Raw genomic sequence first — 23,375 nt, 5'->3', positions numbered from 1 at the left:
CCCTCACCTCCGAGACTAAACCTCTCCATCCCGGGCTGTGGAAGGCACCCCCGGCACCGACAGGACTTTCTATCTCCTGTATGACTTTCTCTAGAGCGACCAGCAGACCACCATGGATCTGTTTAAGAGCCGCTTTTTGGGGATTGGCGTGGCCGTTGCGCACGGCGTTTTCTCCGGCTCCCTGAACATCTTGCTGAAGTTCCTCATCAGTAATTATCAATTCAACTTCCTGACGCTCATCCAGCTCCTGACCAGCAGCACCGCGGCGCTCACTCTGGAGATCCTCCGGCGGCTGGGGAAGGTCAAGGTCCCGCCGTTCAGCGTGGAGCTATCCAAGGTAAAAAACCCTAACACAAACAGCTGATTAACTTTCATTTGGGGATTCCCAAACATTGGTGCTTGTAGTTTGAAGTGTTTTTGTAAAGCTGACATTTTAACAAACACATTGGAAGTGTTCTAATCTGTCATTTAGGTCCATATTCAGAGGTGTACACTTTTATTACAATTATATAAGTAATTATATGCTACATATTTAAATACTTTACTTATTCTATTTTAATTTGGTTAAAATGGCCGAACATGCTCCAGTAGAAGAACATACACCTCAGCTCTGTATTCACTTTGTCTTTTATCCTGTAAAAACAGTGAATATTCTGAATCATCACATGTGGCAGAGAGGAAAAGTGATACAAATGTTGCATCATCATCATACAGTTTAATGTTAATTAATTACCCCCCCAAACTGCCTGTTGGGGTTTTCCACTGAAGGATTGACAGACTGATTAAAAAGTGTACAGGAAGCGTCTGTATGCAGGAAACAGACTGGAGAAGGAAGTCATGCGTCATGTCAGATATCCATCTTTAGTTACAATAAGGCACTAACTATAGTCCCTGCAGAGACAGCGCCCCCTACAGCTGTGTTTGGTTATTGACTGACATTAGATTAGTGCAGCAACACATTTACACCACTTCAATACAAACTGTGGGACTGACGTTAGCCGTTGTTAGGTCTCTTCTCATCTAGTGGAGCAACGTTTTTACGACTCGGCCTCCGTATTGTTTGCATAATGTACGATAGCGCTGCATATACATTTCTGCTGCGGGTTTCACGCTGATCAACAGAATGAAAAGGAAACAAAATACTTTTATCTTTGTCAAGACAACTTCAGCTCAACATATGTCTAATAAATATATTTCAGTGAAGACTTTCGATAATGCTCACTGGGTTAAATGTCTTCCGTTAAAGTCATTACAAACGCTGTAAATCAAAGATGGCGCAGGATGTTTTACTGACACACCAACAGCAGTGGAGCTCAGTGCTGCCCCCGGGGGCTGCAAATATATTGCAGCTGGCTTTTTCTGCCGAACTCAGCCAAAACTTTAATATCTGCTTCATGAATTTAGATAGAAACCATTGAGAGCTCGGTCAACAAGCTGTGCACAGGGCCGCGAGCTGAACGTCAGTAACAGCGACCTGCAGACTTATACGCACTGGACTTTCTGTACTACTCTGAAAAACTGGAAGAATAAGATCAATCTTTAACCACTAAGACGCATGTGATGTTTTCTGGACACAACCACCATGTTAAGTTAACATTAAGTTAAAGGTTTAGATCTTCAGTGATGGACAAGAAGACATGTTGACCTGCTGGTGCCGGATGAAGAATCTCCAAAAGCAAGAGGATTCATCTTCGGGTGACGATAACTTTCTGAGGATGTTTCATTTGTTGAGATATTTGACTCTGGACCAAAGAGTTAAACTGATTTAAAAGATAAACCTGGTGGTCTCTACCACTGCTGCTAACGAAACATAAAAGACTTTAATGTGCAGGGCCTGTTTGGATATGAATCTTTGAGCTGTTTCCAGCAGCTCGCTGAGCTGTCCTGAAGGTACAAGTGTCTCTAGCAAGATAAATAAAAGTGCAATTAAACATAAATAACCAGAACGAAAGTTAAGTTGGCAAAAGAGTCCGATCGACTTTACATAGAACTTGTTGTTAACATCTTACTGTGAGAGGAAAAGTGGTTATTGAACTTGTAATGGAACTGCTGGTGCTCGTCATGATGGATAGTGTTGGAGGCCGGCCAGCCTCTGCAGTCAGTTGGCTGACATTGGAGGATCGTCAGCCTGATCCAGTTCACCTGAGCCTTCCAGGCTTTAAGAGCGGCTCCGTGTCTCACTGTCTCCCACAGCTTACATCCACTCTGCATTCGCTTCTTTTGGTTTGTACCTTCAACTCTTCCACAGCACACAAGTAAATCTCTGGTGTGGACTCGTCCCTCCTCACACTGTCTGAGCCAGTTCATGACAATATATAAATCAATTATATTCCTGATAATTTAAAGCTGTGGCTGTACTTTTAAATTTAGTATCATCATCGTCAGGGAGAAATTGTAATTTGTGAAGTACTATGTTATTATTTATAACAAAATATCTGCAAAATGAATGAGCCTCAGTTGTACTTTGTGTTTATTTTTTATTTTATATTATTCATTTTGTTTATATTTCTTATTTTAATGTACATGTAAGAAAGTATTGCATACTCGAACATTTTAATATTTACTTCTGTATGGTTGCTGACTTAACTTTTATCCATTTATCCATTTTTTTTCTCCATCTTATTTACAATGAGTGTTACAGCCTCACAGTGTGTGTGTGTGTGTGTGTGTGTGTGTGTGTGTGTGTGTGTGTGTGTGTGTGTGTGTGTGTGTGTGTGTGTGTGTGTGTGTGTGTGTGTGTTACTACCATTGTGGGGACTAGTTCACACAGTCACACTATTGGGACTTCTCCCAAAATGTTTGCTCAGCTTGTTTCTCTGAGAACTTAAGATTCAGACGTAAAATCCTTCATCCTTCAAATATAAGTTAAAAACACCAGGATGTAAAAAGTGTCTTAAAACTGGAGAAACAGTCAGTTTATGAAGCTTCTGGCTACAAACACAACGCTGACGCTGCTCAAAGGGGAGACGACACCATGACAGGAGAGAGAGGAGACGTTACCTTCAGGAACATTACACATGTCTCTGTCTCACTACATATACAACACAGGACTGATGACACCATGACAGGAGAGAGAGGAAACGTTACCTTCAGGGACATTACACATGTCTCTGTCTCACTAAATATACAACACAGGACTGACGACACCATGACAGGAGAGAGGAAACGTTACCTTCAGGAACATTACACATGTCTCTGTCTCACTACATATACAACACAGGACTGATGACACCATGACAGGAGAGAGAGGAAACGTTACCTTCAGGAACATTACACATGTCTCTGTCTCACTACATATACAACACAGGACTGATGACACCATGACAGGAGAGAGGAAACGTTACCTTCAGGAACATTACACATGTCTCTGTCTCACTACATATACAACACAGGACTGATGACACCATGACAGGAGAGAGAGGAAACGTTGCCTTCAGGGACATTACACATGTCTCTGTCTCACTACATATACAACACAGGACTGATGACACCATGACAGGAGAGAGAGGAAACGTTACCTTCAGGAACATTACACATGTCTCTGTCTCACTACATATACAACACAGGACTGATGACACCATGACAGGAGAGAGAGGAAACGTTACCTTCAGGGACATTACACATGTCTCTGTCTCACTACATATACAACACAGGACTGATGACACCATGACAGGAGAGAGAGGAAACGTTACCTTCAGGGACATTACACATGTCTCTGTCTCACTACATATACAACACAGGACTGATGACACCATGACAGGAGAGAGGAAACGTTACCTTCAGGAACATTACACATGTCTCTGTCTCACTACATATACAACACAGGACTGATGACACCATGACAGGAGAGAGAGGAAACGTTACCTTCAGGGACATTACACATGTCTCTGTCTCACTACATATACAACACAGGACTGATGACACCATGACAGGAGAGAGAGGAAACGTTACCTTCAGGAACATTACACATGTCTCTGTCTCACTACATATACAACACAGGACTGATGACACCATGACAGGAGAGAGAGGAAACGTTACCTTTAGGGACATTACACATGTCTCTGTCTCACTACATATACAACACAGGACTGATGACACCATGACAGGAGAGAGGAAACGTTACCTTCAGGAACATTACACATGTCTCTGTCTCACTACATATACAACACAGGACTGATGACACCATGACAGGAGAGAGGAAACGTTACCTTCAGGAACATTACACATGTCTCTGTCTCACTACATATACAACACAGGACTGATGACACCATGACAGGAGAGAGGAAACGTTACCTTCAGGGACATTACACATGTCTCTGTCTCACTACATATACAACACAGGACTGATGACACCATGACAGGAGAGAGAGGAAACGTTACCTTCAGGAACATTACACATGTCTCTGTCTCACTACATATACAACACAGGACTGATGACACCATGACAGGAGAGAGGAAACGTTACCTTCAGGGACATTACACATGTCTCTGTCTCACTACATATACAACACAGGACTGATGACACCATGACAGGAGAGAGGAAACGTTACCTACAGGGACATTACACATGTCTCTGTCTCACTACATATACAACACAGGACTGATGACACCATGACAGGAGAGAGGAAACGTTACCTTCAGGAACATTACACATGTCTCTGTCTCACTACATATACAACACAGGACTGATGACACCATGACAGGAGAGAGGAAACGTTACCTTCAGGAACATTACACATGTCTCTGTCTCACTACATATACAACACAGGACTGTTTTTAGACATTTTAATGTGGAAATGCTTTTATACCTCTTAAGGTTGAAGGGTAAGTCTCCAGGAAGGGAATATTAGCCAACACTTTGTCCTCCGAAGTGCTTCAAACATGTGTGTGTGTATCCCTCTCTCTGTGCAGGAGTTTGGCCCGGTGTGTATCCTCTCCACGCTGCAGTCCACGCTCACTCTTTGGTCTCTGCGCGGCCTCAGCTTGCCCATGTACGTCGTGTTCAAGCGCTGCCTGCCGCTCTTCACGCTCAGCATCGGCGTGTGCGTGCTGAGGAACGGCGTGCCGTCTATCGGCGTGGTGATCGCCGTGATCATCACCACCAGTGGAGCTGCACTGGCTGGTAAACACTCACACACACACACACACACACACACACACACACACACACACACACACACACACACACACACACACGCACACACACACACACACACATCTTTACAATGCCTTAATAATAATCTCTTGAGTTTTTCTGTGATTATTCTGCAGCACATACGACTGAATTTGCAGCAGCTTTCACAAAATGAGCACATTTTAGCTCATTTAAACGAGTGCTGCACCATTTTACGGACCATGGACAGTTTTTTTCAGAAGCAGCACAATTGATGCTGCAGAACAAGATATTTGTAATATTTTCTTCCTTGTCAAACCTTGTTATGGTGATGGCCAGAGGGAAGATAATTCTCTTCTACTGTCCTTCCCTCTTGTTTTACCTTCCTTTCAAATTCCTGTTCACTTTCTTAGTTCATATTTGCTCTTTAGTCCTTCTAAATCCATGTCTATGAGTATTTTATGCCCAAACTATCCATCTATATATAGTAAAGAAAATCTAAACTCCACCATAGTTATCAGAGTTTTAAAGCCTGGTCTCTTAAAAGTTAAGTTCCCATTCAACTAAACTAGACTAAGTTTATTTTTGACGTATCGCCGACACATTTCTAACCGTCTGTGGAAGTGTGTGTGTGTCAAACACGGGAATTTCACCCAGAAATCAAAAGCCAACATTGACTTTTGATTTACGTTCGTAACTTAAAGGTGCAGCTGATACCTTTCAGCCACTAGATGGCGCATTCCGATAACAAAAAGACGCATAGCTTCTAAACGGATTTACGTAGCATGGCAGAGTGTTTGTGAGGTTGTATGTGTGTGTGTGTGTGTGTGTGTGTGTGTGTGTGATTGGATGCATTCACGTACATGGCCACAGTAATTGTAAATGTGCGCGTTTCTATAAATATCCCAGTTGAACAGCTTCGCTTCATATGTGAAGCTGTTCAACTGTTACATTAATTTCCTGTCCTGTCGAGATCCTATAATCTTCTTTCCCAGCAGTAAATGTTCCTCTTCCATTACTGTTAATGATCCTGGAGTCATAAACAAAGAAAAACCTACAGATAATTCATTTCCTGGATCAATCTCCACCGCTCAGTGTTCCCCGGGCAGGAGGGGGTCGAAACATGAAGTGTGAAATGTGCAGAATATGAATCTAATGGACTGATTCATCATTCTGGCTTTAATCTCTTCTCCTGCGAATAATTTAATATTTGCATTTTACAGACGTCTTTCATGGATTAAGTTAGTGGGATAATATCATTGATATCATTTTGCATGTATGTATCTTACAAACTGGATCATGGAAAGAGACTTAAACCCAACAGATATTAGCTTTAAATCTCCTCACAGCTCCATTAAGACAGAGAAAAGACGTGTCGACGCAGCGTGATATTAAACACGTCGTAGGGAGGAGTGTGTGGCTGCAGACTGCTTCCAACGCACACAATCGTTTTCTAAAACCAAATTAATTTATATAGCCAAATGAAAATATTACAGCTTATTTTCTCAAAATATTAAAACTTTATCGTTATCGCAGTTTTGGAACAATGGAAGCCCGAGAGGGCCAAACTGCTCACATTCCTCCTTTGATTTTATTTGTTTTATGGAGATAACAAGTAATAACGTGATGTTTTAAACATTGTTTCCTCTCAAATTATTTATTTCGTTATCTTGAGAAAAGCTTCGTTATCATGAAAATGATCCTGTTATATTATTCCTTTTAATTTATGAAACTTTATTTTTCTTCACGATCTCAAATAAATGTCAAGAATATCTTTAATTATCCCGAGAAAATTATCCGTTTTATTTTCACGTTTAATTTATGACACATTGTTTCTTGTGATCTCAAATGTATTTTTTTATTATTTTGAGATAATGACAGACGAGAAAACAAATAAATAAACTTGTTATGACGAAGCGTGGCCGCTCAGGGCTTCCGTAGCTTCAGTGTGGTTCGAGAGAAAATACAGCAACTCCTTAAAAACACTCGTTTTAGAAACGTTTTTCTTTATTCGATGCGTTCTGTTTGTCTCACTCGATTTCATTCAAGGTGAAGAAACAGGTTTTATTTCTGTTTTGTTTCATAATGTCAGAAGCAAACTTTCGTCGCTCTGGTACACAATACTTGGTACTAGATGCTTTCACTGTCACTCTTGTCACGGGACTTGTGGACAATAAGAATATAGAATATCACCAGACGTACCATTACAAGTTTACTTCTGTGCTCTTCTGGTCCGTGACTTGTTCAGACAATCACTTAGTCTTTGTCTCATTGGACGATATTCATCACATGACCCACCTGGTCCACACTGCTCTTCTGTGGGAAGTCATTAAAATGATTAATTCTATGCAATTTATCAATTTCCACATAAAACATGACTGAACATGTTTTATTTGCGTGATTTCAGTGGAGAGTTGTGCTGCCTGAAAAATCAATATTAATCTAATTATGAGCGCAGATCTGACCCTAACTGAAACTCAGAGATTTGTCGTGTGTGTTAGTAGATGTGTGTTAGTAGATGTGTGTTAGTAGATGTGTGTGTTAGTAGATGTGTGTGTTAGTAGATGTGTGTGTTAGTAGATTATGTGTGTTAGTAGATGTGTGTTAGTAGATATGTGTGTTAGTAGATGTTGTGTGTTAGTAGATATGTGTGTTAGTAGATGTGTGTGTTAGTAGATGTGTGTTAGTAGATGTGTGGTTAGTAGATGTGTGTTAGTAGATGTGTGTGTTAGTAGATGTGTGTTAGTAGATGTGTGTTAGTAGATGTGTGTGTTAGTAGATGTGTGTTAGTAGATATGTGTGTTAGTAGATGTGTGTGTTAGTAGATGTGTGTTAGTAGATATGTGTGTTAGTAGATGTGTGTGTTAGTAGATGTGTGTTAGTAGATGTGTGTTAGTAGATATGTGTGTTAGTAGATATGTGTGTTAGTAGATGTGTGTGTTAGTAGATGTGTGTGTTAGTAGATATGTGTGTTAGTAGATGTGTGTGTTAGTAGATGTGTGTGTTAGTAGATGTGTGTGTCAGTAGATGTGTGTGTTAGTAGATATGTGTGTTAGTAGATGTGTGTGTTAGTAGATGTGTGTGTTAGTAGATATGTGTGTTAGTAGATGTGTGTGTTAGTAGATATGTGTGTTAGTAGATGTGTGTTAGTAGATATGTGTGTTAGTAGATGTGTGTGTTAGTAGATATGTGTGTTAGTAGATATGTGTGTTAGTAGATGTGTGTGTTAGTAGATATGTGTGTTAGTAGATATGTGTGTTAGTAGATGTGTGTGTAGTAGATGTGTGTTAGTAGATGTGTGTTAGTAGATGTGTGGTAGTAGATATGTGTGTTAGTAGATGTGTGTGTTAGTAGATATGTGTGTTAGTAGATGTGTGTGTTAGTAGATATGTGTGTTAGTAGATGTGTGTTAGTAGATGTGTGTGTTAGTAGATGTGTGTGTTAGTAGATGTGTGTGTTAGTAGATATGTGTGTTAGTAGATGTGTGTGTTACACTGAGTGTGAGCAGCTGCTTTTTGTCTCAGTAAGTTTCCAGCCTACGTACAGACTCAGCACAGGATTAATTCTTCATCTTTCTTCTCCTCCTGCTCCATTTTCTGACTTCTTTCATCTTCTCTCCTGATTTCTCCTCTTTCCCATCGTTTCTCTGCTTTTCTCTTTCCTCTTATTTTCTCCTCTATTTGTGTTATTTCCCCTGTTTTAAAGACTCAAGGTGCAAAAGAACAATTTAAATGAAGAAAAAGATCCTCAGTAATAATGAAGCCAAGCTTTAGTCACTCAGCCTTCTTCAGGTCAACATCTGCTTTTCTTCCTGGTGGAAGTACACATTGCACATGCTAAACCCCGCCCCCAAACAATGATCGTCCAATCATAGCATAGCAATTTAACCCGTCTTTGCATTTCTCCTCTAGCCGAAACACTATGCGTGGAACAAAACCAAAAAAACTAAAGTGTAGGGAATGGATAAACCAATGTGTCAATCTCTTCTAATGTAAGATGCTAACATTAGCATGCCCAGCTAATACTTGCTATACTTACATACAGCAGTAACCTATAGGGTTGTTAGCCAACTCCAGTACTTTGTGGGGTTACAGGCTGGAAAAATATTCGTTCAGTACCGGGATGCTAATATATCAGAGATTATGCTAATGTTAGCGGCTCTGTGCTGCTCTGTTTGGTTTTAAACTCCAGAAACCTGAGTTCGTCAGTTAGCTTCACCAATGAGGTTAGGGTTAGTTGAGGTCAGCAGGATTACCAAACAAACTAACCGCCAGATTTACATGAAACTTGGTGGAAGGGTGAAGCATGGGCCGAGGAAGATCCCATAGAATGTTTGAGCAGATCTGAATCACACACATTATGTTTTACTTGTGTTAGCATTGGGAGATTGTTGCTGGAGTGTTGGAATAATCGGAAAAATAATTTGTTCCCGACTGTGAAATACATTCAAGTCGGAACAAGAACTGAAACATGTTTAAAATACAACACTTCTTATTTGTAGCGTCCATGTTGTTTCCACATTACGACTTAAAGCTCATAAACTCACTGAAGTCGAACGACTGCAAGTGAATGCAGCGTTGATCTTGACGTTGAGGTCTGAGCTTTTTGAGTGCTTCATAGTTTGTGTTTTGTTTTTCAAACTCATCAGTTATTCATCAATCTCAAATCCTTTAGAACATACTGAACAAACAAACATTACAGTCAGAATGAACAACATCTGGATTACGTTTCATCACAAATACTGTCTCATGATCCCGCAGATAACGAGGTCTACCCTGCAGTGCAGGAATAATCATCAGCTCATGAGCATGCTGACTTTTCCCTGGGACGTGTTAGCTTTAGCTTCAGTCTGTTAGCATGAATGTCGCCATCAAGTGCATATTTTAGATCGTTTGACATGTTTCTCGTTTTCAAATGAATCGGCTGGAGGACTCAGCCACTCAGAAGACAATCAGGGAATATCAAAAATAATATGAATATATATCAAAGGAAAAGGAATATTTTACACACTTTGGTAAAACTTCTCTTGGTTCCCCCCCCAGGTGCTGGTGATCTCACCGGTGACCCCTTCGGTTACGTCACTGGCGTGCTGGCGGTCATCATCCACGCCTCCTACCTGGTCCTGATCCAGAAGACCAGTCTGGACAGCGAGTACGGGCCGCTCACAGCGCAGTACGCCATCGCCATCATGGCCTCACCGGTAAGGACAGTCGAGCACTAACACTGTTCACTGCACCGCTCCGGGTCGGAGGTTTGATTCCCACTCAGCAGTTTGTAGCGTTTTACTGCTATGGTTCTCTTTCTGCTCATCTTTGCTTTCACACACCGTGCTTTGGTTTGTTGGTTTCTCTTTCTTTCCTTGACTTTACTTCCCTCTTCATTGGGCTTTTATCTCTACCTCGTTTTCCATCCATCCATCGTCTACCGCTTATCCGGGGTTGGGTCGCGGGGGCAGCAGCTCCAGTAAGGAACCCCAGACTTCCCTTCTCCGGGCCACATCCTCAGCTCCGACTGGGGGATCCTGGGAAGTCCTGGGTCTTCCCCGGGGTCTCCTCCCAGCTCGACGTGCCTGGAACACCTCCCTAGGGAGGCACCCAGGTGGCTCCTTACTAGATGAACCACCACAACTGGCTCCTTTCAGTGTGATGGCTGAGCTTCTCACCCTATCTCTAAGGAAGACGCCACCCGTCTTTTTTTCTATCGTCCCTTTCGATTTTTTATAATGTTTCTGTACGTTTCTCTGTGTTTTTACAGTTTTTAGCTCTTTTCTCCTCGTTGTTTCTTCTGTTTTCTGTTTCTCCTTCTATTGTGTGTCAAGTGTATTTAACAGGGAGCAGGTATAGAACACATACAGCACACGCAGCTGCAGTCCCCGGCAGGTGAACAATGAATACAAACAGCACATCACATACAACAGACCACATGATGCACGTGATATTACAGAGCAGTTGTGGTTGTTTGATTAACTGTTCATGAAGTTGAATGACTGCATTCTTGATTCTCCTTCGACCACCTTTTTACCATCATAGACAAAAGGAAGTCTGAGCACCTTGTAGTGCTGTTGTTCTCAGAGCCGATCATTTATAAACTAACTACGTCAGAGGAACTGTAACACAGATGGTGTTGTGTCTTGTACAACATGTTTAGAGATGTCTTGTTGTATCTGCTTCTCTTTACTTCTTCTTTTGCTTTCATATCTTGCCATTGTTTCTCTTTTCTCTTTCTATACATGTTCTTTATGTCTCACCTGCTCTTCTTCTCTTCCGCTCTTTGTCTGCGTGTCTACCTCTAATTGCTATCTTTCATTTGATTCTTTTATTCTCTGCTGGTCGTTTTGTCTACTTGTCTCACTGTCTTCATCTGTGCCTCCTCACTTTTCTGTTTTATAATCCTCTACCACCTCTCTCCTGGTCTCCACTTCTCTTACCTTCTTTTTCTCTACTTCTTTCTTTGTTCTAAATGTTTCTGTCTCTGTTGTCTCTCTCTCTCTCTCTCTCTCTCTCTCTCTCTCTCACTCTCTCACTCTCTCTCTCTTACTCTTTCTCTCTCTCTCTTACTCTCTCTCTCACTCTCTCACTCTCTCTCTCTCTCTCACTCTCTCACTCTCTCTCTCTCTCACTCTCTCACTCTCTCTCTCTTACTCTTTCTCTCTCTCTCTTACTCTCTCTCTTACTCTCTCTCTCTCTCTCTCTCACTCTCTCACTCTCTCACTCTCTCTCTCTTACTCTTTCTCTCTCTCTCTCACTCTCTCTCTCTCTTACTCTTCTCTCTCTCTCTTACTCTCACTCTCTCACTCTCTCTCTCTCTCTCACTCTCTCACTCTCTCTTACTCTCTCTCTCTCTTTCTCTCTCTCTCTTACTCTCTCTCTCTCTCTTACTCTCTCTCTCTCTCTCACTCTCTCACTCACTCTCTCACTCTCTCACTCTCTCACTCTCTCTCCTTGTCATTGTCTTGTCTTTCTAACTTTGTCTCTGTGTGACTCTTTGTCTGTTTGCCGCTCTCTCAGGTGCTCCTGGTGTGCTCCCTCATCTCCTTGGACACCATCAACATGTGGTCGTACGAGGGCTGGAAGGACCCCCACATCACGGTCATCTTCTTCTTCTGCGTCTTCATCGGCTGCGCCATGAACTTCACCACGCTGCACTGCACCTACATCAACTCCGCGGTCACCACCAGCTTCGTTGGTGTGGTCAAGAGCATCGCCACCATCACCGTCGGGATGCTGGCGTTCACTGACGTCGCACCGACGAGGCTGTTCATCGGCGGAGTGGTGGTCAACACCGTCGGCTCCATCACCTACTGCGTGGTCAAATATTTTGAGACGAGGAAGAAGAGCTTGTACGAGGATCTGGAGGAGGCTGGGAAAGATGGAGCCCTGCCTGGCGAGCCTCACAGAGAGAAACCGCCTCTGAATGGCGACGGGCCTGCCGCCAGTGCCGGATCTAATCCAGGACACCCAGAGATAGAGGGTGTGTTGAGCAGTGACAGGAAGGAGGAGGTAGCGCCAGCTGGCTTGGCTAACGGAGAGGTGTGGACAGGAGCTGGTGCACAAGGAGACGGAGAAGCAGGCGCGAATTCCCGCGTCATGACGGAAACGGAGGTGCTGGAGATGCAGAGGGAGCACCTCCACAGGGAGACCCCCACCCCCGGGCAGTCGCTCAGTGACAGCTACGTCGGGGTGTGGAGGTCCATCAGACATCTGCAGTTCACGAAGAAAGACCCTTTGATTGATAACATGGAGCAGCAGAGTCCGTAAGGGCAGGACAGAGACCTGGACTGACTCTAGAAAAGAAAATTGGGAATGAAATAGAGAATAAAAAAAGTCTTGAACATACTGCAGAAACCAGAGAAGAAGAAAAAGAGACTAAATACAATGACTAAAGCTCAGTGTCCACCGGGAACTTCTTTTATTAGCGTTAGCAGTGCTGAAGAAATGCTTGTTGGAAACATGTTTGCTGCTGTTGCTGTGATACCTCGATGAAAGCTGTAGTGTTTGTGCTAAAGGTTCAATTTCAGGCTCTCGCTTTTGTTAAAAGCAGGAAACAGAAAGTAATTTTCTTTGTTTATAATGAGAATTAAAAAGAGGTTCCTGGTGGAAAAAGTGGATGAAGAGTTTTGGGAGAAGCTGACAGTCAGAGATAAAGTCTCCCCCAGCTCTGCGGCGTCCGGCGGGGACCAGGCTGGCCGCCGTGTAGCATGATTTGGTGTGCGTCCCCTCGGATTAGCCAGCTATCCAAACTAAAGCAGTTCTCGTAGAAAAAGAGTGCATCTTGTGCAAACATCCAACCAGGGAACAAACAGCAGCAGACGCCTGAAGGTTTCTGTTTTGTTATTTGAACATCTGGAGGGGTTCTTGTTTCTGATTGGCTGGAGGCTCTGAATTAAAACCTTTAATGCACATGTGGATCAGATTACGTTTATAAAAGCATGCGCTGGTCACAAAATGCGAACGGCTATGTTTGTTTGTTTGTTTGTTTGTTTGTTTGTTTGAGTCTGAAAATGAGTTTGTCTCCCTGTCACCCTGCAGGTCCACCGTCACAGCTGTTAACTGTTGGTTTACTTTGTGTCTGCTTAACTTCAGGGACAGACAACTGTCAGCGCCTGCTTTGATGCATGCAGGGAAATGGAGTGAAAGAAAATATAAAATGTGGTGTCATGTTGGGCTTCAATGTATGTTCTGCTCATACCTTCGTAAGGTATTTAATCTTTCTTGCTTCATTCTCACACAGAATGAACACACACATTTGCACAGCTAACGAGGTGGTGCATTCTTATTATCACATTTGCGTAGCTTAGCATAAAGACTGGAAGCAAACAGCTAGCTTGATGCACAACATAGATTGAGCTCACTAACTGCCACTGAACATTTTTGTTATTGTTGATGAATCGTTTGGACCCTTTTAGTGTCGACGTCATGATTACGTCCCGGTGTTAGCTGGAGGTGAAACAAAGGAAACATGAATCTCCTTTAGAGTCGTTGGTCACTGTGATAAGATGCAAGAATTATACTGAGACGATCATCAGAAATCTTCATATCAGATAAGTTTAAATGTATAGATATGTGCTGAAAGTGTTGCCCACCTAATTATAAATTGGGGAAATAGGAGGAATAATGTTCAGGTAACTCCAGTAGCTGACAACTAGTGAAGTTAAAGCTGCATGTTTACAACAGAGACTCGTATCGTCTTCAGCCATTGTTAAAAAAACAAGCCAACAAAACCTGCTAGCCAGCGTTAGCTAACATGTTCTCCACCTACGCTCCACCCACAAACAGAAAGGGGTTGTATAAAAGTGAAGTGTCCATCACAGTTTAAGTTAAGTGAAGTTGTAATGTTTTGTGCAACAAAAAGTCAGTAAAAAATATTCAGTTTGCTTTTACATAAAATAGAAAAGCAGCAAATCCTCCAATAAAAAGTGGAGAATATTTCTCTCTTTTGGATCAGAATCTGCATCGAATAACTTGGATTCTCACCAAAAATGTGAACTTTCCACCAAATTGAATTGAATATTTGGAGGTTTTAAGATGTTCTGCAGAGACAGAACATACAAGATCTGTTTCCAGTTTAATGCAAACCTGTAATGTTCATGTAGCTGAGCATTGCTACAGCATCACAACGTGCAGCTCCAAACATTCATCTCATCTCGAAACACCGTCTCTGTCCACACACAAAGCTACAGGCGTCTTGAATTGTGTGGAGAGAAAAAGCTGTCAAGTGGTGAGATTGATTGGTATTGATTTTTGTTCTCACACTCCAAACTTCATTTAACGGTACGAAGGACCTGATGTCCCCACGGGCTGCAGCAGACAGGGTGTGGGCTGTTTGCTGCTTTATCTGTTGTTTTGACCATCGACGTCTCATTAAAAAGATACGTATAGTTGTTAAAGCATGACGTGTGACTTGTTTGGTGTTGCAGGTATGTGTTTGGGTGATAATGAGTCAGTGGGCACCACCATGATGAACTGTTGATGTGTAATGTTTTGCTGTAACTGTCCAGGTTCTCGAGGCAAGATGCCAAACGTGCATGAATGTATTTTAAATGTTTTGTTTCTTTCCACCAAATCTGAATTAGGTTGAATGTGGACACACATTGAAATGAACCAAAACAACTAAATCAAGTACACATTATTGTTTCTTACGAGGCAGCTGACATTAAAGCGTCTTCATGTTTCTCAAGTTCCCCCTTTAATGCATTTATTCTGCAGATTGTAGGCCCACCTTTCTCCACTAATCGATCAGTTCATTGTCAAACCGGCCACATCATTTGTTCAATCTAACTAAACAACGCAAGAAAATTAGGATTTAGCTTCATTTTACACTTCTATAACTTCCCAATAATTTCATTTGACGTTTCCTCGAAATAACCAATTATAGAGGAAATGAAGATACTCGAGTGTACACTTCCAATTAATACATTCCAATTAATTATTTAATGAATTGCTGCCATAACCTCTTTCTTTCTGTTTCAATCGGTGCACAGCAGGTCGTCTGAGCATGCAGAAACCTATCATTGATCCAAAAATGAGCATACAGCTTCAAATAATCTGAGAAAAATGGGGTTCAATATAATTTATATTTCCCCTATATTTTATATAATTATTACGAATTGCGCAGTTTTTTCAGGAATATTCCTAGAAAACTATTATGAGAATTCTGTATGCAGAAGAAGTTCATTGCAGTTAAATGCAGAACGTGAATGTTTTTCTTTCTGTCGTGTTATGTTCTAAATAACAGAGTGCAAAGCAAATACGTTATTTGGAAAGCAGTTATCAACTGTGATGGACACAAGCAGCATGTTGGAAGACTGACAAGTAAATAAACATTCTGGTGCCAAGTAACTTTGTGAAAAGAGCAGACGAAACGTGTTCTGCATGAAAAATGATTTTTCTCTCTTTCTGCGAGAAGTTTTCATGTTTTTGTTCGACCAAAATAAAGCTGAAAAATAAAGCTCATTTAAAAAAATGTTTCCAGGTTGTATAGAAAAAAAAGCTTAATATCTGAGAGATGGCAGTTTTTTTTAGCAAACGTTTTGTTTTGTGGTGAAGCTAACAATATGACAACATGGTCTCCTTCAGTAGTTTGATCTCTAAACTCGTTGACTCACGAAGAGACTTGGACTCAACGTCCAGCAAATATATTTTCAAAGAGACTCATGTGGCCCAAACTTTCACCTCCTCATCGTGTCGTTATCAAAGTTTGAAAACTTTATTTAGTCCTTATATTCCAACAGCTAAAGCTTTGAACCTTGTAGCAATTTGGAGAAATTAATAAAAGGAAATCTTTGCTGTAACATAACATGTTTAAAGAAGTTGATTTAAAGTTTACACTTTTAACACAATGTGTGCTTGTTTCTATGATGGTTAGCTGCATTGACAATTTATTCCTAAAGGCTGATGCATGCCTATGTAAAGTTAGCTCTAGCTATTAGCTAACACTAAAGCTGTGGTAAAACTAATGTCTGTTTTGGATCGTTAACATTTATGTGAAACAAAAACCAAGAGGAAAGGTGACAAGATAAATGTAACATGAATTAACTGTTAATATGTTTGGAACAGCTCATCACATTTAAAGTCCGTTTGGAGTGACAGTGAAACCTGCGGGGATGCTAACGTGCTAACGTGCTAATGTGTAAAAGACAAAAGTTCAATGTATCCTGTTGACCTGTCAGTCATATTGATGGCTTGTTATTGACACGACGGGGTTCAGCGAGAGCAGCTCACTTGGCCCGCACACACACATACATGTGTACCATACTTGTGAGGACCTAGTCTGAACACAGCCAGTGCACTTTGCACTAGAAAGTAATATGGACAATTAATCAAATTAGACAATGTATGTTAATGCTTTTAGAGATGACTGAATTCAGAATTCACCTCCGTATTGATGAAAGGTTGTCTAGTGAGAACCAGCCCGACACGGCGTTATTACATTTCTGGAGTTTGAGCTGCTAAAAGTTTGAAAATCTGGCTCGTGAATCTGTAAACTGATCAGAGCGCAAATAAACAAGCCACCATGACCACAGTCAATATGTCTGCAGAACCTGTTGCTCAATAACTGAGATAAATGTTATATTCTAAAAAACTGTGTCTTGTGTTTTGGGATTAAATAAGATCGAATTTCACACAGATCAACTTTAGCTGTTAGAGGTTCAACTGCCGACCGTGATTAACCCAAATATGTAATTATTTATATATAATGTAATTTTTTGTTAAATGAGGCATCAGACAGACATGTCCTTACTTTTACAACGTACAAGACTACACTCACGCACACACACACACACGCACACGCACAGACATATGGTGGATATTGAATTACTTCCCGTGGTGTTTTGAGAAACTTGGACTGGAACACAAGCTAAGAAACAATAATTCCCAGGTTGTGTTTTATTTTTGTTGTTTTTATTTATTTGCACGTAAAGTTATTGGCCGTGTTCTGAGTCTGTATTGTTCCTGAGAAGAAGAAAAAAAGTGTCTGGTGAAGTGAAAGGACCATCTGCTGTTCAATTTGCATGTTAAGTGCAAAGTAATTTCTTTTTTTTATATAAAGAAACCTCTCAGTGGGATATTTATTGTTGTGTTGTTGTTTGTGGGGGGGGGAAGCCCTATTTACAGTGGCGTTTCCACGGTGATGATGGGGTTTCCATCAGCAGCAGTAGTGACGGACGGACGACGTTCTCTGCACAAATAGAAACATAAAGATTCACACATGATTAGATTATTATATTTACGATATGGACCATTATGTGTGTGTGTGTGTGTGTGTGTGTGTGTGTGTGTGTGTGTGTGTGCTAGCAAAGGTGTGAATATGAGGACTTGTTCTTGATCTCAGAGCTGAATGTTTCATCATCATGGCAGAGATCGTTATCTTCCTCCAGGCGAAGAAAACACACTTTAGTTTGTTTTACAGGATCTTAGTTTAAATCAACAGCCTCTCTGCTGTTTGCTCTTTTCTCGACTTGTATAATGTATTAATACAAAAACAGATATAAATGGACACATCACAGTTTTAATGTAAAGTTTTATTTGCATTTATCTGCAGAATCCTCAACTGTACTGCAGGTCCTGATGGTAAAAGAAGTTAAGTGTTTGATGGTCAAACGTTCTAGTTTTGGGTAACGGACTTTAGTCTTTAGAATAGTTTTTCTGTATTCTGGAGAAATGTAACGCATGGACCTTTTCTGCATCGGTTTATGGTGGAAATGTCACTGTACGTCCCGTTGTGTAGTTGCTTCTTCTTCTTTCCATTTCATAGCAGATTGCAACCGTTACCACCTACTAAAACGGAGGTGTTGATGCTTCTCTGAGTCGTGTTCTAGCATTTCCTTTAAATACAAATCATCTGCTATCATGTATTATTGAGGGTAGGAGGACAAATGCATGTGTTCTAAATATTAAGAGCTCTTCCATTTCTCCTCCAGGCTATACTGTCACCACTGTAACCTGTGTCACTCCAAATCAGACCAGACCATCAGACCAGACCATCAGACCATCAGATCAGAACATCAGATCATACCATCAGATCAGACCATCAGATCAGACCATCAGATCAGAACATCAGATCAGACCATCAGATCAGAACATCAGATCATACCATCAGATCATACCATCAGATCAGACCATCAGATCAGAACATCAGATCATACCATCAGATCAGACCATCAGATCAGACCATCAGATCAGAACATCACATCAGAACATCAGATCAGAACATCAGATCATACCACCAGACCACCGGATCAGACCATCAGACCACCAGACTCCCAAAGGTTGAGTCATTAACCTCTTGATAAACAATCAAGCTACAAAGTAAACTTTCAGTCTCTATTTAAAAGCCAACATAATAATAATACATTTGATTTATAAGCGCACTTTTCATTTGCGTAAACAAAACTCAAAGTGCTACAGAGTAAAAAGCATCCACAGTCTGTGGCGTCCTCAGATGTTCAGGGAGAGCATTCCACAGTCTGGGAGCGGCAGAGCAGAAGGCTCGATCTCCCATGGTTTTGAGCTTGGTCCTGGGGAAGGAGGAGGTTAGCCTTTACAGAACGGAGGTTTCTTGTGGAGGTTTGTGGGGTGAGCAGTTCTCTGAGGTAGGATGGAGCATTTCCGTGAATGCTCTGATGGGTGTAAAGGGAGATTTTATAATCCATCCTGAGTGAGACCGGGAGCCAGTGCAGTGATTTGAGGATGGGTGTGAGGTGTTCGTACTTTCGCACTCTCATCAGGATCCTAGCAGCGCTGTTCTGGATGTATTGCAGCTTCTGGATGTTTTTGCTAGGAATCCCGATGAGAAGTGCGTTGCAGTAGTCAAGTCTGGAGGAGACAAAGGCATGGACAAGCTTTTCAGCGTCTGACAGAGAGAGTGTGGGCGGAGTTTGACAATATTTCTGAGGTGGTAGAAGGAGTTCTTGCATGTTTGTCTGATGTGGGCCTCAAAGGTCAGGTGAGGATCCATTTTAACACCCAGATTGGTGACTGTTGATGAGAGTGGAATGTTCTGACCAGAGAAGGTGATGCAGGTTATGGAGGAGGACTGGACCTGATGTGGGGTGCCAACTAGAAGGGCTTCGGTTTTAGAGCTGTTTAATTGGAGGAAATTGTGCTTCATCCACGCCTCTATCTCCTCCAGGCAGGTGGTTAATGTGGATGATGGCAGAGGTGCAGAGGGGGTTGGGTTAGTTCTGATGTAGAGTTGTGTGTCATCAGCATAGCAATGGAACGATATTGATGACACGACCAAGGGGGGACATGTAGATGGTGAAAAGAGTGGGGCCCAGGACAGATCCTTGAGGGACACCACAGGTGACAGAGCGTGTTTGTGATTTTGACACTCCCAAGGTGACATGCTCAGTCCTCCCAGTGAGATATGAGGTGAACCAGTTTAGGGCCGAGTGAGAGAGTCCGATTGTGGAGTGAAGACGGTTGGACAAGAAGTCCTTAAAATGCTCTGAAATGGAATATATATATAATCTATATAATATAAAAAGTTAGCTTCCAAGCTGAAGAGTAAAGTCAGAGACGAGAGAGCTGGAGCTGAACCAACATCCATAAGTTGCAGTGTTGTATTATTTGATATTGTGAATTAATCGCTTCATTTTCATTCACTCCTTTCTGAAATCCCCGTGAGTTAATGCTTCTACTTTTCTCTGCATTTAATCCAACCTGCAACAGCTCCACTGGGTCAGCGTGGGGTTAACGCCGCGCTCAGGTCTCTACTGCATCTCTACACCGTCAGGTGTTTAAAGATCTGCTGCTGGAGGAAGAGCAGCGAGACAAGTGAGGTATCAGGAGGAAATTGTCTAAGGGTCCCACTCAGCACTTTGCTGCTGAAAAACCGATCTGTAAACTGTCCTTCAAACGCTACACACACACACACACACACACACACACACACACACACACACACACACACACACACACACACACACACACACACACACACACACACACACACACACACACACACACTCATCTGCACTTAATGGCACAATTTGCAGGTTGTCTGAACGCTCATCACGAGCCATCAGCAGAGAGAGAAGTGACTCATCTGTTGGGTTGAAGAGGAGGAAGAGTTTGGGAGAGAAACCAGGTGCAGTGAAGTGAAGCAGAGAGAGGGAGGACATGTTTAACACCCTGCTGTTATCTCTTCACACCAATTGAATTGAATTTGGCTCAGATTCAGTCAGAAACAGCCGCAGAGGCTTTCACTCTCACTTTGGGATTAATTGTTTGGCTGCAAACTGTAAACCAGTCTTTAAAATGTTGAGCTTCCTTCTTCTTCTATCAAATTGTAGTTATAAGAGGAGCACAGATGTTTGACGCACACGTTTACTGGCAGAATAACAGCACAGAAACCTCTTCAGTGTGCGGAGCTGCGTCGCAACAAGATTCTTTATTTCTTTGGCTTTTCATGTAACTTTCAAAGGAAACGATTCAATATTGAGTCGCTGTGTGTTCTGAGTTTTAAAGAGAATACATTGCTTCAAGCTATCTCTCCACATGAAGCAGAGAAATATCTCACTTCAAACATAATTTCCGCCGTCACACTGCAACAAGAAAATGACCTTCAGCACTTTGTTTGTTTTGGAGGCTCAAAGAAGAAGAATAATGGTGAAATTAATTCACAGTGGCTTGCAGGGTTTCAAGTTCAGTTGCACATCCGTTGTAAAGAAAAAGTACTTTCAGACGGACTAAAGAGAAAATAAACACAAACAGGACAAACACGTCAGCAGACGACTGAAAGAACAACGACAAACTTATAAAATCAAAAGTCAAGCAGGAGAATAAAACAACAACAGAGGAGCAGAAAGAATGTAAATGTTTAAGAACAGCACATTACTAACGTACAGGAGATGTTCGGTGTGAACGCTTAATGTAATCTGAACACTGAAACTAAAACTTCACTTAAATATCAGGACGAGTTTGACTAAAGTTTGACTAAATATGATAAAAACTAACAAGGACATTTAACACAGGACTAAGACTACTTAAACACTTTAGTGGGAAGTTACTCCAGGCAATAACACTTTGCAATTTGCAGTCATTACGTAAGCGAGAGAACACTTCTCACTTCCTCAGGCCCAACAGGCATTTCTTAGAAACTCTCCAGACTTGTTGTTCTCCCTCCAACCACCAGATGCCCTCAGTCTTTCAGACGCAGTCACATGACGTCCAACATCCACCTGCTCACTTGTTCCTCATTCCCCAATCAACCCCCCCACCCAGTATTTAAACCAGCCCAGCGCCACCTGCTCCTGTTACCTGCCCTGATCCTTTATTTAGCCCCGACACCTTTTCTAATAAAGACCCAAACACAGGAAATAGAATAAGTCAAAGAAGATGAAGCAAAAATGTTATTGTGTGAAAGAAGAATTCATGTTGTAACTGAGAAAGTTTCAGGTGTATTGATGTCTTTATTATGTGTAAGACTCATCTAGTGCAGTGAAGTAAAGTATCGATCGGAGTGTTGGAGCGTTTAAAGTTAAGGTGCATCAGCAGGTATCGTTCCCCGGCCGGTGAGCTGAGCAGAGCTGTTCACACTGAGTGATTCCACACAGTCAGCAAATCCAACAACAGCTTCAGACGGTCTGAAGGAAACGCTGCAGACAGTTGTTCTTTACATTTGACATGATTCTGTATGAAAATGAGGAAAGAAATATGAAAGATTTTCCATTTTGTTTACATAGAAGTTCATAGATTTGTTACCTTTAGAAAGTGATTAATGAGAGAAAAGGATTTCTGCAACACGTTCTCATTCCCAAGTTGTCAAATACGGACGCGTGTCGCTCCGAGTAGCCCCGCACGCTAAACTCTAATGCTCTGCTACGGTCGCAGTAAACACATAGTTAAAGTTGTGAATCCAAACAAAGCGACTCGTCTGTTGAGGCAACAAAGTACTCTGTTAGGTTCAGGAGCAGATTGTGGTTTGAGGTTGAAATAAGTTTGTTTGTTACGCATGTAGCTAAAAATAACTCCAGTTGGTTAAAACCAGTGTTAATTGTGCCTAAACTCAACCAAACCTGAACCATAAAGTCACATTATAATTGTTTTTAATTTCTTAACTGTGATTGGAAGGCGCAGACGAATGATGAGGTCATGGACAAACTTTATTTATATTTGTCATTTCCTCACAAAGGTCATACATCAAGAGATTTTGACGTAGAATTTTTTTTGCCCGAAATATCGTCTTTCTCTCTTCTCACAGAATTAATGGTATAAGAAAATGTAACATGTTAAATGTTTTCCATTTGCCACTACGGCAACTCTTACTTTTATTAGGATCCTCTTTAGCATTAGCATTGGCTCTTCTTCCACATACAGTAGAACACACGTATATACACACTATAGCCACAAACACAACAGTTCATATCAACCATCATTAAGCCAAGAGTCCTTTATATTTATCATCCTGCGCTTTCACACTTATTTACAGAGAATAGGGTATTAAAATAAAAATAAAATAAGGAGCAAGGTGGCTTCCACATACAGTGATATCGGATGAATATCCTCTACATCTCTAAATCAGCCACGAGGGCATAATGACCTCCTTTTAAAGGCTAACATTCAGATAGCGTCTTCAACTCGGAACGACATGTTCGATCTGTAAATGTGGACTTTGAAGGAGATGGCTCCTGAAGTAGGACACAGCTAAAGTGTCTGATTAACTAAAGTGGGGAAATGGCACAGCGGGAGCGATCACCGAGCAGAACGTCAGATTGTGCTGAAGGTCTGACGGGAAGGAAATACAACCACGTTCAGCC

The 23,375-nt window shown here is 41.6% G+C and overlaps 1 protein-coding gene across 1 annotated transcript; it reads left to right on the top strand.

Annotated features, from left to right (window-relative positions):
- The first annotated feature begins 49 nt into the window (after positions 1–49).
- Positions 50–17,678, top strand: slc35d3 (solute carrier family 35 member D3). The gene is made up of 4 exons (XM_029462621.1): positions 50–337; positions 4,912–5,122; positions 10,156–10,313; positions 12,121–17,678. The coding sequence occupies exons 1-4, from the start codon at positions 113–115 to the stop codon at positions 12,868–12,870; spliced, it is 1,344 nt and encodes a 447-aa protein (XP_029318481.1). The 5' UTR covers positions 50–112; the 3' UTR covers positions 12,871–17,678.
- The last annotated feature ends 5,697 nt before the right edge of the window (positions 17,679–23,375 follow it).

This window comes from Cottoperca gobio, chromosome 24 (assembly GCF_900634415.1).
Source record: "Cottoperca gobio chromosome 24, fCotGob3.1, whole genome shotgun sequence".
Classification (NCBI taxonomy): Eukaryota; Metazoa; Chordata; class Actinopteri; order Perciformes; family Bovichtidae; genus Cottoperca; species Cottoperca gobio.
This window is presented reverse-complemented; position numbering and strand designations above follow the sequence as displayed.